This window comes from Charadrius vociferus, unplaced genomic scaffold (genome assembly GCF_000708025.1).
Source record: "Charadrius vociferus isolate BGI_N301 unplaced genomic scaffold, ASM70802v2 scaffold359, whole genome shotgun sequence".
Taxonomy (NCBI): Eukaryota; Metazoa; Chordata; class Aves; order Charadriiformes; family Charadriidae; genus Charadrius; species Charadrius vociferus.
In genome coordinates this window covers 1,952,868-1,967,134 of record NW_009661369.1, presented here as the reverse complement: position 1 = coordinate 1,967,134, position 14,267 = coordinate 1,952,868, and the positions used below count along the sequence as shown (strand labels likewise).

General features: G+C 42.4%; 1 protein-coding gene across 1 annotated transcript in view; it reads right to left on the bottom strand.

The window, feature by feature from the left end:
* LAMA4 (laminin, alpha 4) overlaps positions 1–14,267 on the bottom strand; it is a 105,947-nt gene that overhangs the window by 68,084 nt on the left and 23,596 nt on the right. The window contains exon 3 of the mRNA XM_009893607.1: positions 2,521–2,645. Coding sequence (XP_009891909.1) covers positions 2,521–2,645 — 125 coding nt within the window. The remainder of the gene's footprint in view (positions 1–2,520; positions 2,646–14,267) is intronic.

Genomic DNA, 14,267 nt, shown 5'->3' with positions numbered 1-14,267 from the left:
TGCTGAACCATGAAGCAATCTCTCTCCTCCTTTTTTTTTATTCCAAAGACATGGTATGTGTAATGTCCAAAAGTTATTCCAAAAGTTCCCAGGATAACAGATATGAAGATAGTCTGTCCAGAAAGTCTAGAAACACACAGATGAATCCCAATAAAAAATATATATCTGATGAGTCTGTCAGGTTACAGATTTGGTCAATTTGTCTAGCTGTTACGAATTTGCTGGCTAGTTCCAAAGTAAAAAAGAGTACAAAACAACATCCTTTGGATATTCTTTATTTAAGGCTTTTAATGCTTCTCTACTTTGTGGTAGAGTTACTGTTTTGCCTTAATATAAATGGAGTAGGCTTAATGGAGGAAAAATGAAAAAAAAAATATGCAAAAACGAACTGTTGTTCTTTGAATTTAGTTATGCAAGGCTGAATGTTGCTCAATCATTATTATTTGCCTGTTCCAACCCAAGCTGAAGGCTATTACTGTGGTCAGATCTTTCTCATGCAAGAAGATGAACAGGCAATTTCTGCATGTTATTTAAATAGGGGTATGAGGCAAATCGGGATTGGATATTCCTTCAACTATTGCCTTTGGGACTTTTCCAAGGGAAAACCCAGACTGAGGTAGTTTTAAAAAAGTGACAGAACATAGAATATCCTGAGATGGAAGGGACCCCTGAGGGTCATCAAGTCTAACTCCTGTATTGCTGCTGATATTGAAGGATCTGCATTCAGGCTCCTTGCAACTTTTATTCTCCCTTTCCAATCCCACACTGCTGTCCTTTTGGGTTCAGGGCTTCTTTATCTCTAGTGGTCTGGAATAGCAGAGGTGTGTGTCCCTAGCAGAAGGGCTGAGGAGCATGGTGAAGCAGGGAATTCTCCTTCGTCTCTGCGTCCATGTCTCAGAGCGCTGGCAGAGGCAGCCTATAGCTCAGGTCCCTGCTGGTCCCAGTGCTGGCCTGGTGGGCCATCTGGCTCCCTGTGGTTGGGGAACACTGCTGCAGAGCCCGGTGGGCTGTAGGACTCAGTGGATCCAGGCACAGCCATGGTCTGTCAAATTGCACTGTAGGGAGGACAGCCTAGACATTTGCTTGCTGGGCTGTGCTTGGTAGAGACTGTGTCTCATGATGCAGTAGTGCCTCAGGCATGTGCAGCCCAGGTTGTGGTTGAGCGAGCTGCTCCTTACACCAAAGTTGCTGCTCTGTGCTCAACAGGTTAAAAAAAAAAAAAAAAAAAGGTCACTTTCCTTTGCTAAGGAAAAAGCACTGCTTCCAACTGTTGTACTTCTACTATTTCTGGCATTACAGCCGCTACTGAAACTGGAAGAAGTGGTCTGCTTTGTCTGCGAGCTCACTCAGTCCTAAACCTTTCTACATGTGAGCAGAGCCAGGTTCTTCCCCTGTCTCTGGAGGATTTTGTCTCTAATCCAGGCAAAGCTGGAGTTCTTCAACAATAGCTGTTCTCCACCCCACGGCCCTCCTCACATGTCTGCAGCTCACTGAGAAAGCCAAGAGGTGATCTGCGGGAGTTTGGCCGAGTGACTTTGCTCCGTTGCCATTTTGAGCCTGTGCCACTGAGCAGCTGAGCAAAACGGAGCTCATCCCACCTTAAGGCTGCATGAGTAATCCTATAGCAACAACAAACAAATACAGTGAGGAAATTCCCCTTTGCTGAGAAGCCCAGCTGAAAGCAAAATGGGAAACAACACAAGGGGAGTATGTAACTCACTAAAAAATAGCTTCAACCCTCTGGCAAGTATTTACTAGCATCTCCTCTGTGCGCTGTAGTGGGATTTGCAGTGATGCCTCTCTACCAGAGCATGGACATCTGCATTACTGATGTACCTACTAAGAGTTTCTAATAGCTGGTTATGGCTTGTAGTTATTTGTTTCTTCTGAAGGCACAAAGGGGATAACAGCTGGATCACTTTGGCTTGGTCTTGGTTTTCTGTCAGGCTTCAGAGTTTCTTACCCAAAGGTAGCTGGGCATTGGCTAAGGGGGCATCATACCTGGCACAGAGTCCTCCAGCCCTTCCCCTTTAACTGCTACTGCACTAACCAGATCCAGCTGCTGTTGACTCAAGAGACTGCCAGGCCATGCTTTTTTTGTGGTTGTTTTTACCCTCCAGAGCTCATGGATTGATCTTTCAGTCTGTCTGTCTATCTCTCAGTCACATACATCACTGATGCCACCTTCCTTGGGAACTGGTCTTTAAGGGAATCTTAAAAGTAAACAGACAGCTGAGTAATCTCTCCTACATAAAAGAGGGGGAACTTGAATTTACTTAAATATTTTCCCCTGCCTCTTCATAAGAATTGTCATGAGCATTTAAGGATATTTTACACCTTCTAAATGAAATGCTGTTTCCTGTGGTTGGTGATAAATGTGAGCAGCTGGAAGTCCTCTTATTTTCCCCCAGTTGGCAAGGGCAGCAGCCTTTGTCCCCTGCGTTCAGGAAGGGATGCTGACCCCGCCTTGGAAAGGACCGAAGCCAACCCAAATCGAAGAGGAGCAAACATTTAACGTACTTGGCAAGTGCTGGCAGGGGGCAGGGGCAGGGCTGGCAGAACGTGGGCACTCCTCTAACAGTGTCACCAATGAAGCCATCCGGACATTGCTCGCAGTGCTGTCCTGTTGTGTTTCTCTGGCAGTCCTTCAGTGGGAAGAGAGAGACAGAGTGGTGAAAGGTAAATGGAGGTGCTGCCTAATTCAGAAAGAAATCAGTTAGCTGAAGACCCAGCCAAGCATAACAGGGGCTGATGCCAGACCCCGACCCTTAAGGCACTGACAGACAGAGCCAAACCAGCTAACACTGCTGCAACTAAAAATGCTATAAATGATTACACTGGCCAGCCAGCAAGTGTTGGCAAGGTGTGGTACAAGACAAAAAAGACATACGTGCCTGCCAAGTGCTGGAGCAGGAGCAGCACTGCCTGTTGTCAGAGATATCGGGGTACTCAGGTGTAGCCATCAGCCCTGTTTTGAATTGCATGTGCCAGCAGGAAACAATCCCTTTTACTAACACCAAAACAAAATGAAAAATTTCTGATGGTAAGTACTATTGACAAATTTCAGCCTAGATACAGGTTTCAGCCAGGGTGCTTCTTGGACTTGATGACTGGAAAAGAGCACCGGGGGAATCTGCCGTCTAGTGGTGGCTAATCCACGAGTGGCTCTGACATTTTTCTCCTGAGATGAAAAGTGTTACAGCGTGAAGGGATGTGTTATCACCACGCATCCTTCTCAGCCTTAAAGGAGGTCCACTTAATGGAGGGAAGAAGCAGGACTCTTAAAGTGGCCTTTCTATAAAATACAGAGCAACTGTGCAAGATGTCACTCACTTTATAAGAAAGTTTCATCTCCTCATGCAGAGGCAAATTGGCCACCAGTTGATATTGTTGGGGCTCCATGGATGTAAATCAAGCTAAGGTAATTCATATAGAATATTTGTTCCAAAATATTTCGTGATGCTAGGTACAAAATCGTGCCTCTTGATAATATTTTCAGTCACAAAAAGATGTCACCATTTGGTATAAACAATTCTAAATAGAATCTGTAAGTCCTGCAAGCTAAAGTAGCATTGTTATATCTTTTGATTTACAAATGGACGCACTTAGATGCCACAGGTTATGTGGACTCACCCTGTGGCACATGGCAAGGTGGTGGGTGACTGGCGCGGAGTGCATGAACAGTGCTCCTGTGCACTGCAGGACTCCTGCAGACTCCTGTCCCCCTTTCCACTTCAGCAAAATACCCAGAAGTTGTCATCAAAAAAACCCACAACCCACCAAATTCTAGCTCTCTCATCAAATTACTTCAAAAGAGTAGGAAGGGTGCAGAACTGCTTTTCTTTCTTGCAACTGCGCAATGAATTTTGCAATGTCCCTGACTCAGAACTCTCCAATTACACCACTTTGTACCAATACAATACAGATACAAACAGCTATGCAAGTCTTGAGGCAGCAAGGAGTCAGCTCTGTGGCAGAAATATGTGGAGAACTACCCTGTAGTGCATATTTGCTGTGGTTTTGGGTTCGTGTGTTTGGTTCTTTCCTCTTCTGACCTACAAACAGTGGAGACCCCAGAAGAGGGCCACAAAGATGATCAGAGGGCTGGAGCACCTCTCCTATGACAACTGGCTGAGAGAGTTGCAGTTGTTCAGCCTGGAGAAGAGAAGGCTCTGGGGACACCTTACAGCAACTTTCTGGTATCTGAAGGGGGCCTACATGAAAGCTGGAGAGGGACTTTTTACAAGGGCATGTAGTGATAGGATGAGGGGTAATGGCCTCAAACTGGAAGAGGGGAGATTTAGATTAGATACTGGGAAGAAATTTTTCACTTTGAGGGTGGTGAGACACTGGAACAGGTTGGCCAGGGAAGTTGTGGATGCCCCATCCCTGGAAGTGTTCAAGGCCAGGCTGGATGGAGCTTTGAGCAACCTGGTCTAGTGGAAGGGGTCCCTGCCCATGGCAGGGGGGGTGGGACTAGATGATCTTTAAGGTGCTTTCTGACCTAAACCATTCTATGATTCTATGATCATGGAAACTGAAGACTGATGGATATGGTTTCCATCCCTGGTAAGATGACGGTGTCTATAATAAAGAAGAAATCCTCTGAGTACATGACTAAGCATCACCTGAGTCAGGAAAATAACCTGCTGTGTAATGGTGCAAATAAGCAAGTGTATGAAGGGAAGCCAGAGGACATAACATATCTGGACTTCCAAAAAAGCCAACTAAGTTTTCAGGGGAGTTGAAGAAAATTTCTTTTACAAATGGAAAGCTGATAAGGCTAGGAAGCAAGGGGTAGCATGTAATGGTCACTTTTCAGAGCAGGGAAGATTCACTATTCAGACCATCAGTGCCGAGACCTGTTTTGTTCAGTACTCACCAGTGTCTTACTAACAGAGACAAAAAATGCTAGGGCTGCTCAGCTGGGAGAGGAAGGCTGACAGCAGGGTGTGTTTGGGTTATGTGAAATGACAAAGATGGTAAATAAGTTGAATGCAGGACAATAGTTCACCTGAATCCTGCAATACAAGAGCTGAAGGGCACTGACTTGAAAAGGTACTTCTCTACACAAAAAGTGAGAAACTTCTGTAACCTGCTGCCAGGAGGTGACAGTATTTGCAGGGGCAAGAAGGGTTTTCCTAGAGAAATTAATGGGCCACAGATTCATAAATGGATTCAGAAAGGATTCAGGTGCTGGTGGAGTATGAAACAGAGACTTCAGAAGTGGGCCAGGCAAAGTGCCCTCCCCAAACATCATCTCTTACACCACTGCTGGAGACCCAACATGGGCTGCAGAGACCTTTGGTCAGGCCCTGCAGGGGACCTCTTCTGCTATGTTCAGAGTTGGCACAGTTGCCAGGAAATGACCGCGGTGCCCCAGTTAATTCTCCAGTTGTCATTTAATCCCATCACAGAAGTTGCTGTGCTGTCAGCATTTGGCAGTCCCTGGAATAACAGGGAAGCTGGGTGTGGGATTTCAGGAGCACTCGCAGCAGGAGGGAGGTCCCCTGCACTGGGCAAGGAGCACCTTGGCCTCTCTGCGGTCAGAGCTTCTTCAGCAGTACCAGCCTGGGGGGGTGTGAGCTCAGCTTACTGATTTTTCATCTGAACCAGTCCCTGCAGACTTGAAACTCCAACTTTCTACTCCAACAATGGTGTGTTCTTTGAAGAAAAGAGTATGAGGAGAGAGGAATGTGATCAGGAAAGATGTTTAATGAAAACAAATAGTCAAGTTTCCCTTGCACAGGCATTGCTAAATGTGTTTTGTATCCAAGTATTGTAACTTTGATTTAGTGGCAGAATTTTGCCCTGGCAACATAGATGTTTTGGATTTGTGTTTTGTTTTTTGTTTTTGTTTTTTGTTTTTTTTACTAAGTCTGTGTCCAGATATCATCAATCTGCATTGAAAAATGTAATTTCAGTAAAGGACAATCACCCTTGTGAAAACACATCTGATGTTTTTTAGCCAATATTCCTCATTTAAATCCAATTAAAGCCTCCAGTTAGGACTCATTAATTTAGTTGAGATCCTTTTTGATTCTCAAAGACTTTGCTTATGTTGCTGCATTTTTTTATAGTCATACAGAACCTATTGCACAGTAATTGCTTATTTCTACAAAGCTGTGACTTGGCCAAAGAACTCTGCAGCAGGTAGAATATGATAAGGAAAGGAAAAAGAGTCCATTTCTTTTGCCATGGATCTTTAAATAGATTAAACACCAATAGTTGTAGAGCTAAAGGTGTTTTTTCATAGTAATATTTGCTGTAAAGAAGAGAGTATTTAGTATAAAGGAAACCAGATTTTTTTTTTTTTTTTTTTAACTAAAAGAGTCTAAAATACAGAAAGCTTGGCTACGAGGAAGAGGAGGGGGAAGGAAACTTGGTGAGAGCACAGAAGTGGAGAGCAAATGAGGGCAGGGTGGTGGGCAGCTGCTGGGGAGATGTCCAGATCTCACACTCCTCTCTAGCCAGAGTGCAGTAACTGGGAGGCACACGGTGTGAGCCGGCAGGCACTGGAAGGCTATCACAGTTTTAAAAATAGTTTGCATTTGTCATTATTCAAAGAAAAAGTGATTTTAATGTACCACAAGAGAGGGATGAGAGCGTGGCGCTGAGCGCTCAAAGAGAAAGAGCAATCCTGTGTCTGAAGTACTGGCGGAGACCTCAGGTGGGCTGCATTCAGTTGTAGCCTTCATCACGCTCTTCGTTTGTGCTCTGAGCAATTCACCTCTCTTGTCCTCAGCTCTCCAAACAACATATGGTTATTATCAGAATAAATCCATTATTGGTTTCCAAAGCTCAGATCCTATTGTGATGAACAGAGCAGGGCAGCAGGGGAGCTGATGTTGCTCCTTAAATCTGCAGTGTTTTTCATCTTCTAAACCAAAGAGAAGTGCTAAAAGGCCCTTTTACCCCAAAGACCCTGTTAGCTGAGTGCTTGAGGCACTTTTGTACTTTTTCTCCAGTTAGTGATTATGTAAAAGTGGCTTTATCTTATTTAACAAGTCAGAAGTCCTGTGGGTATTTAGAATCATATTTTTACAGTGATAAAAAAAATGTCCTTATATTTTATGTTCCATCAGCTTGCATCTCCAGCAAAACTGCTGACTGCAATAAGCCTGTGAGACATCTCTGAAGGCAGGGAGGACACCCTCCCTGCTGCTCGTGGGTGATTCTCAGCTCTGGGTGGCACTGCTTTGGTAGCTTGAGAAAAGTGTTTTGCTTCTGAATGGTTCACCTTTGATGGAGAAGTAATGATGAGGAAAAAAAATGGAATTCCATTTATGGCAATTTTTGTGAAATAGGATTTTAAAGAAGTGCTTTGCTGTGGGAGTTCCAAGGGCTACTCTTGATCCTGGTATTCATACATGCTTTAGAATGAAAGGCATCATGTACGGTTTGTGACGTAAATTGGACGTGATTGTTCCCAGTCTTCCCTGTCTCAGTGGTCTGTTCAAATGTACTCACAAAATTGCAGAAACGTTTACTGATATTGGTGTCTACTTTTTTCAAATAAAGAAATGCAGTATAGTTTTTGTTTTGGTTTCCTTTGAAAAATAAGGAACACTGAAATGAATATCTCTAGAAAATACTCAGTGGTATGTATCTGAGGACATCAAACGCTGAAGCTAGCAGAAAATTGCTGCCTGTCTTTTTACAGAACAGAGTGAGACATGGTAAAGGTCACGAAAACAGATATCACCATGCAGTTTGAAATATTGCAACTAGGTGTGATAGCAGTCTACTTCTGGTAAACTACGTTTTAAATTACAGCACATGAAAATTCTAAGCTAAATTATTTCCATATGCCCACGTTAATACAACCTTTATTTTCATAAAGCAAAAGTCAAGGCAGAGGTGTCCCTTCTTCATGGACACTTCAGCTTCAGAGGAAGTAATCCAGTGTAATAGCAGCCTGGCTTCTAAAAGCTTCTATACGAGGATACAGCATATAATCATTCATCCACTGGTACACCAGCAGGGGCTTGTCAGATGAGAGAGCGGCTGGAGTATATTTTCCTATGTTACCCTTAGCTGGTCCTACTGCTCTGCTCTCACTGAGTACCATCAATCAGGGTGATCATTTCTACCTGGCCCTTACTGTAGCGATCCATACTTTACACACATGACAAGTGCATGAAAAGGTACCATGGAGGGATACTCGGGAATGGTTGTCAGCACTGAGCTCCTGCACTCCTCTGCTTGGAAAATAAAGCTGGAACCACTTTGTACGAGGACGTAAATGGTACTAGGGCAAGTTTCCCAGAAAAAAAAAACAAACATGCTTTTCTGTAAATGAATGTAGCTGAAAATCTAAGAGGTGGGAATCTGCTCCACCTTAATTTAGGAACCTGAACTTAAGAGAGAAGAGCTCCTTCTAATGGTTTTCAAAGGCACCAGCTTCATTAAATGTGCCATTTGGGCAGTTATTTTAGACAGATTATTTCATTGTATGGCTAACACTTAGTGCAATTTAGGCAGGCTGGACCTCCTACTTGGGAAACTAAGGTAGCAGACAGGTTTTCTGTCTGCCCACTAGAATTAAAGGATAAAGACAGGATGTGCCACAGGGTGATGCAGAGCACCTGTGCTAGGCACCTAAAGCTCGGTGGTGTGGGGATTGTCCAGGGCAAAAAAAATGAAAACCCAGCCCTGCATCTAGTGAAGTTAGTACAACAAAAAACTCCCCAGAATCCTAGGGCCTGAAATATTGTCTGTGAAATTTGCAAGTGTCCTCAGACCCTGGTTAAGAATTCTGAATATTACTTTGCAGCTGAAACCAGTCTTTCTTACAATATAGCAGGAACTGTTTTTTTTCCCCCTTATTTATTGTTCTCCTGAGAGGTAGTCTTGTAACAATTGTTTATGCAGAAAGATTGCTCAAAAATAAATAAATTATATAGGTAAAGAGATGCAAGTGGTTTACGTTGCTGTGCAGTCTGTCTGTATTTATTGCTGGGCCTGTAGAGATTGGTGTGAGGTATAATATCTGGATGTAGATTTAGACTTCCTCAAATCTGGGAGATGCCCTCATATCTGAGATTACAGAACTGTGTAGCATTGCCCATGCCAGCATGCCAAAACTTATTGCTGTCCCAAAATACTAGTAGTAAAAAAAGTACTTCAGCATAATGACTTGAAAGCCAGGAGATTTACATGTTTTAACTTTTTCTTCTTTAAGGTTTATGATTTCAAGACTTCTCTCTCCAGCCACTGTAGATTAGATACAGTAGTATTATCTGAAAAGAATTCCTTATGGAAGAAGGAGATGAGGCACTAAAAAGAAACACTAAGTATTGTGCAACTTTTACTAAAACAAAGACAACCGTCAACCTAGAATAATGAGAAGAGCAACAAAACTCAGTTCCTGATCCAGTTTGGGTCAACACACCCTCTCTGTGTCAGAGTTTTAGTTTGTAGAACTTCTCCTGTATGAATGAGTGAGGTGGGAGTTGATGTTTTGCCAGAACCACCTGGCCCTCTACTTTCTCAGGGCATCGCTTGTCTTAGCTTACTGTGGGAAATGTGGCTGAGCAGGCGTAAGAGGAACGGCAGCCCTTCCTCGCAGTCTTGGCCTGACTTCCTACATGCCTCTTGTACTGGCTGCGCAGGGAATGGAATCAGAGTAGTCGCATCTTGCAGGTTTTTGGTTGTAGAACAGTTAGGACAACAACTACTAAGTTAAAACATAGCTAAGAGGGAGAGAAATATCTAAAGCCGAGGCACTGAGACCATTAACACTAGTGCTTTTGACAAGAACTGCGTACCAAAACACTGGAGAAGAGAAGGGCTGCATTTCAGCACCAGACTGTTGTAGTTCTGGTTGGCTTTCCAAACATGTATCACCAAGGTCTATAGATCTATAGAGGTCATCTATCTATAGATAGATGTAGATCATCTTTATAGAAAGAAACAGTGAGCTGTAAGCTGCAAGGCTTTTTGTGAAGGCAGAAGTACCTAATAAGCTGGAGAGTTTTGCTAGCTCCCTGCTGCTTTTTGCTCATGCTTGATGGATGGTTGTAGATCCACTGGCGATTCTCCAGACCTGCCTTGGCAATCATGTGGAACATATTATCCTCTCGGGCAGAACTGCCCAATCCGTTCCAACATTTCCACTCAGCTGTAAACCCAAATGCTTAAACACAAATCACTTACACAACAATACGCTCTATTGTAAAAAATTCCATAAAAGGCTGGAAAAGATACCAGCGAATTTATCCTCTCCGCTATTATGATCCTTCGGTCTTGTTCTAAAAAGGTCATATTTATTTATTTATTTATTTATTTATTTTTGACTAATCTTTGGATGCCTTATATACATACTGATCAAGTATACGGGACTGGGTTGATAACAAACCCCTGAGGGATTTTTAGGTGCACATCAACCTTCTGCTATAGTGCTCTCTCCAGACTCGCTGCTTCTGGTCCATGTGTTTTCATGTATTTATGAAGATCTAACCTCCGTTAACAGTGGAAACATCAGAAAGGACACTGATTACTCAATCCAACAAAAATTTTGTCTGGATGTCCAGCTTTGTAATTTTTAAATCCTTTCAACCATTTTATTGTGTTCTGCAGTCATTGCCATAGTACATTGCAGTCACCTCAAGTGACTTCCTTCCCTAGTGTATACAATCAAATTTTTTATTACGGTAAAGTCCTGCCCATTATACTGCTTGCATACGGTATCAGAGCTCATTGCTTTAGACTAGCTGTTTCACCTCCATATAGCACTCATTTCAGAGCTGACCAGCACGGCTGCTCTGACATTCTGCTCAGCTGTCAATCATTTGAAGCCCAGTCCCATGTCTGAATTTTCAAATGTTGAACCCTCAATGGAGGTGCTGTAAAGAAATATCTCAGCTGTGGGTTGCTGGTGGTGTAGGGTCTGGGGATGGTGAAGGAGGCAAAACATTCCCTTCATATCTTATTAGCAGTAAAACCCGATGCGCTTTATGCAGGAGAAATGCATATCACTTTGTCTGCAGACTGCCACTTGCAGCTGTTACAGTTTTACCCAGTCAATATCTCACATATGCATGTTTCCAAAATCAAAAGCTAGAGGGTCCTACAAGTTATTTCATTTTCTTCTCTTAGCTAGGATTGAGAAGGTTACGTTAAAAGTCCAAAGTCTAAAATCAGTACAAAGAATTGGTGTTTCTTCCTCTGCTAGCCTTACATGCATCACCAGATGTCTTTGAAATGAAACATTATTTGATATCTGTATTGTATTATATCATAAATGGAGTTTACGTTGTGCTGGTTTGTCTTCTAACACTTGGGTGATATTCTATGCTAAAAAAATGGAGCGAGTGGCTCTTCAGTTTTAATCACAGGACAACACTATTGATTTCTACACCAGTTTTATGTGGACATCTACGCAAGAAAGGCTCTGTCTGCAATAATTTCCTCTGTCTGGTTACTTAATGAGATTGTTGATTCATTGATTGTGTCATCCAATAACCTTTTAAAGACTTGTGGATTTGATTTACACTCTATGAATAAGATGAGAGAAGTTTTGAAACAGAACCCTAAGACAGATACTTATGTCAGCAGAAATTAAAGATGTGAGTACTTTACCCTAAGGCATCATCAATAGGAGTTTAATTTTATTTGATTTCAAAGTTGGGGCAGAGGCCAATGAAAATGTCATTAATTTGTATGCTCTGGGAACTACATTTGCCAAATTGATTTGGAGGATTTGCATAATATGGTGGTCTTAGAACACTGTATGGAGTCTGACCCTTATATTTCATCCCTTTTGAAGTAGAGTACTTTTTCTTTTTCATATTACCTTCTTCATTTATTGAGTTCTTATAGTTTAGTTATTACTTCAACTACAAAAAATAATTATCTACCAGCTGAACACCGTGTTATTACTAATTTCATGTTGTCTTCCATCATTCTTAGCAGAGTTAGCTTTAAAAAAGTTGTTTTTTTTTTTTCCATGTTTAAATCATTCCATTGTGTGTGTAAACATGTAGATATAAAAACTTTTAGCTTTGGGCAACGTCAGTTCTTCTAAAGATCTTCTGCTAAGGACATTCTGTAACATCCATGACTGTGTGGTGCCAGTGGAGAGTCTGTAAGTGGTAAACCTTTAGAACACTGTTGCACCTCAGAAGCAGGGAGATAGCAGGTTTATACTGATAGAACAAGTTACAAGTATAATAATATGGGATAAATACAGAATCTCTCTCTCTTTTTTTTTTTTTTTTTTTTAACAGCCTATTAAAAACTAACTGCATGCAGAGAGTCTTATGTCTTACTCTCAGGTGTGGTGGTTACCACTGCAAGAATTATTGGAGTAATTTGCCTAAAAATTTGAGGAAGGAGAAAATAGTGACCTTTCAATATCATGTGGTCCTATCTCTTTCCAGAAACTCCCAGCCATATAGGTACCTACTCCTTTCTGCCCCAGCCTCAGCCCCCAGCTGGCTTTGGCCAAATCCATTCCTGTACTTCTCTAGAACGGTCCTTAGGGAGGGCTGCTTTGTCCGCTGATTCTAATACAAATCCCATTAGCAACCATCAAGTCTCCTTTTCCCAAATTCCTTGCATTCATTCATCTAACATGCTTCTTCCTGCTGTAATTCAACCTACATTTTTCTTTCTCTAAACTTTTCTTCTCCCAGGCTTTCTCAGTCACGTTTTGCAGTTTACCAATTTCATCAGTCTCCTGATCTTCCCTGGAAATTTCCAAATCCTCAGGGAAGTCCTTTGTTGAAGTCCCCATGGACATACCTGGTTCTGTTTCATGCTGTCAAACCTTCAAAGCCCCTTTGAATTCTGCTCTTTCCTTGCACCACGCTCTTTCACTGCACCATGTTCTTTCCCTCCCTCTTTCACTCAAGCCTTTTCGCTGTTCCTCTTTATTCAGAAGTAAATGGCCTGAGCTTAATGGCTTAATAAGTCATTCAGATAAGCCATCAAATGACTTATTTGAACTCAAGCAGTAAACTGGAGTTTAGCTCTTAGTTTTGTTCTTTACCACCTGATCAATTCCGAGAGTTTAGTATCCCAGAGAAACGCCAGTCAGGAATGCATGTATACTTTCAGATTATTTCCTGATGGTACAGTAACTTTGTTTTTGTTTGCTTTTTTTCCCTCAACCCTTGACATCAGCCTTGTTTTTGTAGCAGATAGGAAACAAGCCTTCTGTTGTGTTTGTAAACTGAGGATCTAATCACTTCCCTACCTCATATATTCTGCTCCAGAAACTCTGGAATAGATGACCAGAGTCATCATCAGCAGTCATTTGTCAGGCTCTCTCTCTAGTTCTCAAGTCTTCCATTAGAAGTTTCCTCTTGTCATTATTGTCACGCGACACTAAGGAGACAATCATCCCATAAGCAAAAGCCACGTGCATGTGAAAGAGAATAGCTGGGAATGCCCAGCAGTGTCAAACGACTTCTAAAAATTTCATATTAAATCAGTAAGCCAATATGTGTTCTGCAGAAAGCAGCCAATCCTAAGCACAGTACAGTGGCCAAGCCATAATAATTGTCAGCTGCACTGTCTTCCTCTCACGGGAATAAAAATGGTAGGAAATATGCCATGGAGCATGGGTCTGTGGACTTGTATAACTGAAAACTTGATAGAGGCTGCAACGATACAAAGTATGTGACTATTACCAGGCCATTTTATGAAGAGACAAACTGAGGGCAAAGGTTTATGACTTGTCGAAAGTGACACATGGCAGAGCAAGGAGCTCTGGGCTCTACTCCTGCTTTACAAGCCTGTAAAGAGTACACCAGTGCCTGGCTCTTGCTACGTGGTTCAGATACATTACACAATTACCTTCCATCCTTCTTTTAGTATATTCCTGGGGAAGGACTTTTTACTAGGGCATGTAGCGATAGAACGAGGGGGAATGGCTTTACACTGGAAGAGGGCAGGTTTAGATTAAACATTAGGAAGAAATTTTTTACTTTGAGGGTGGTGAGGCACTGGAACAGGTTGCCCAGAGAAGTTGTTGAGGCCCCATCCCTGGAGGGGTTCAAGGCCAGGTTGGATGTGGCCTTGGGCAACCTGGTCTAGTGGGAGGTGTCCCTGCCCTTAGCAGGGGGATTGGAAACAAATGATCTTCAAGGTCCTTTCCAACCTAAACCATTCTATGATTCTATATTACTGCTCTGATTGCTCACTAGTAGTTGAGGTAAGTTTTACTGGACTGATTTTTGCTCTGGAGGTACAAGTGGTCAACTACTAATACTAACTCACAGCTTTTTCTGTGAACTGAGACTGAGTGAGACTGAACGTAA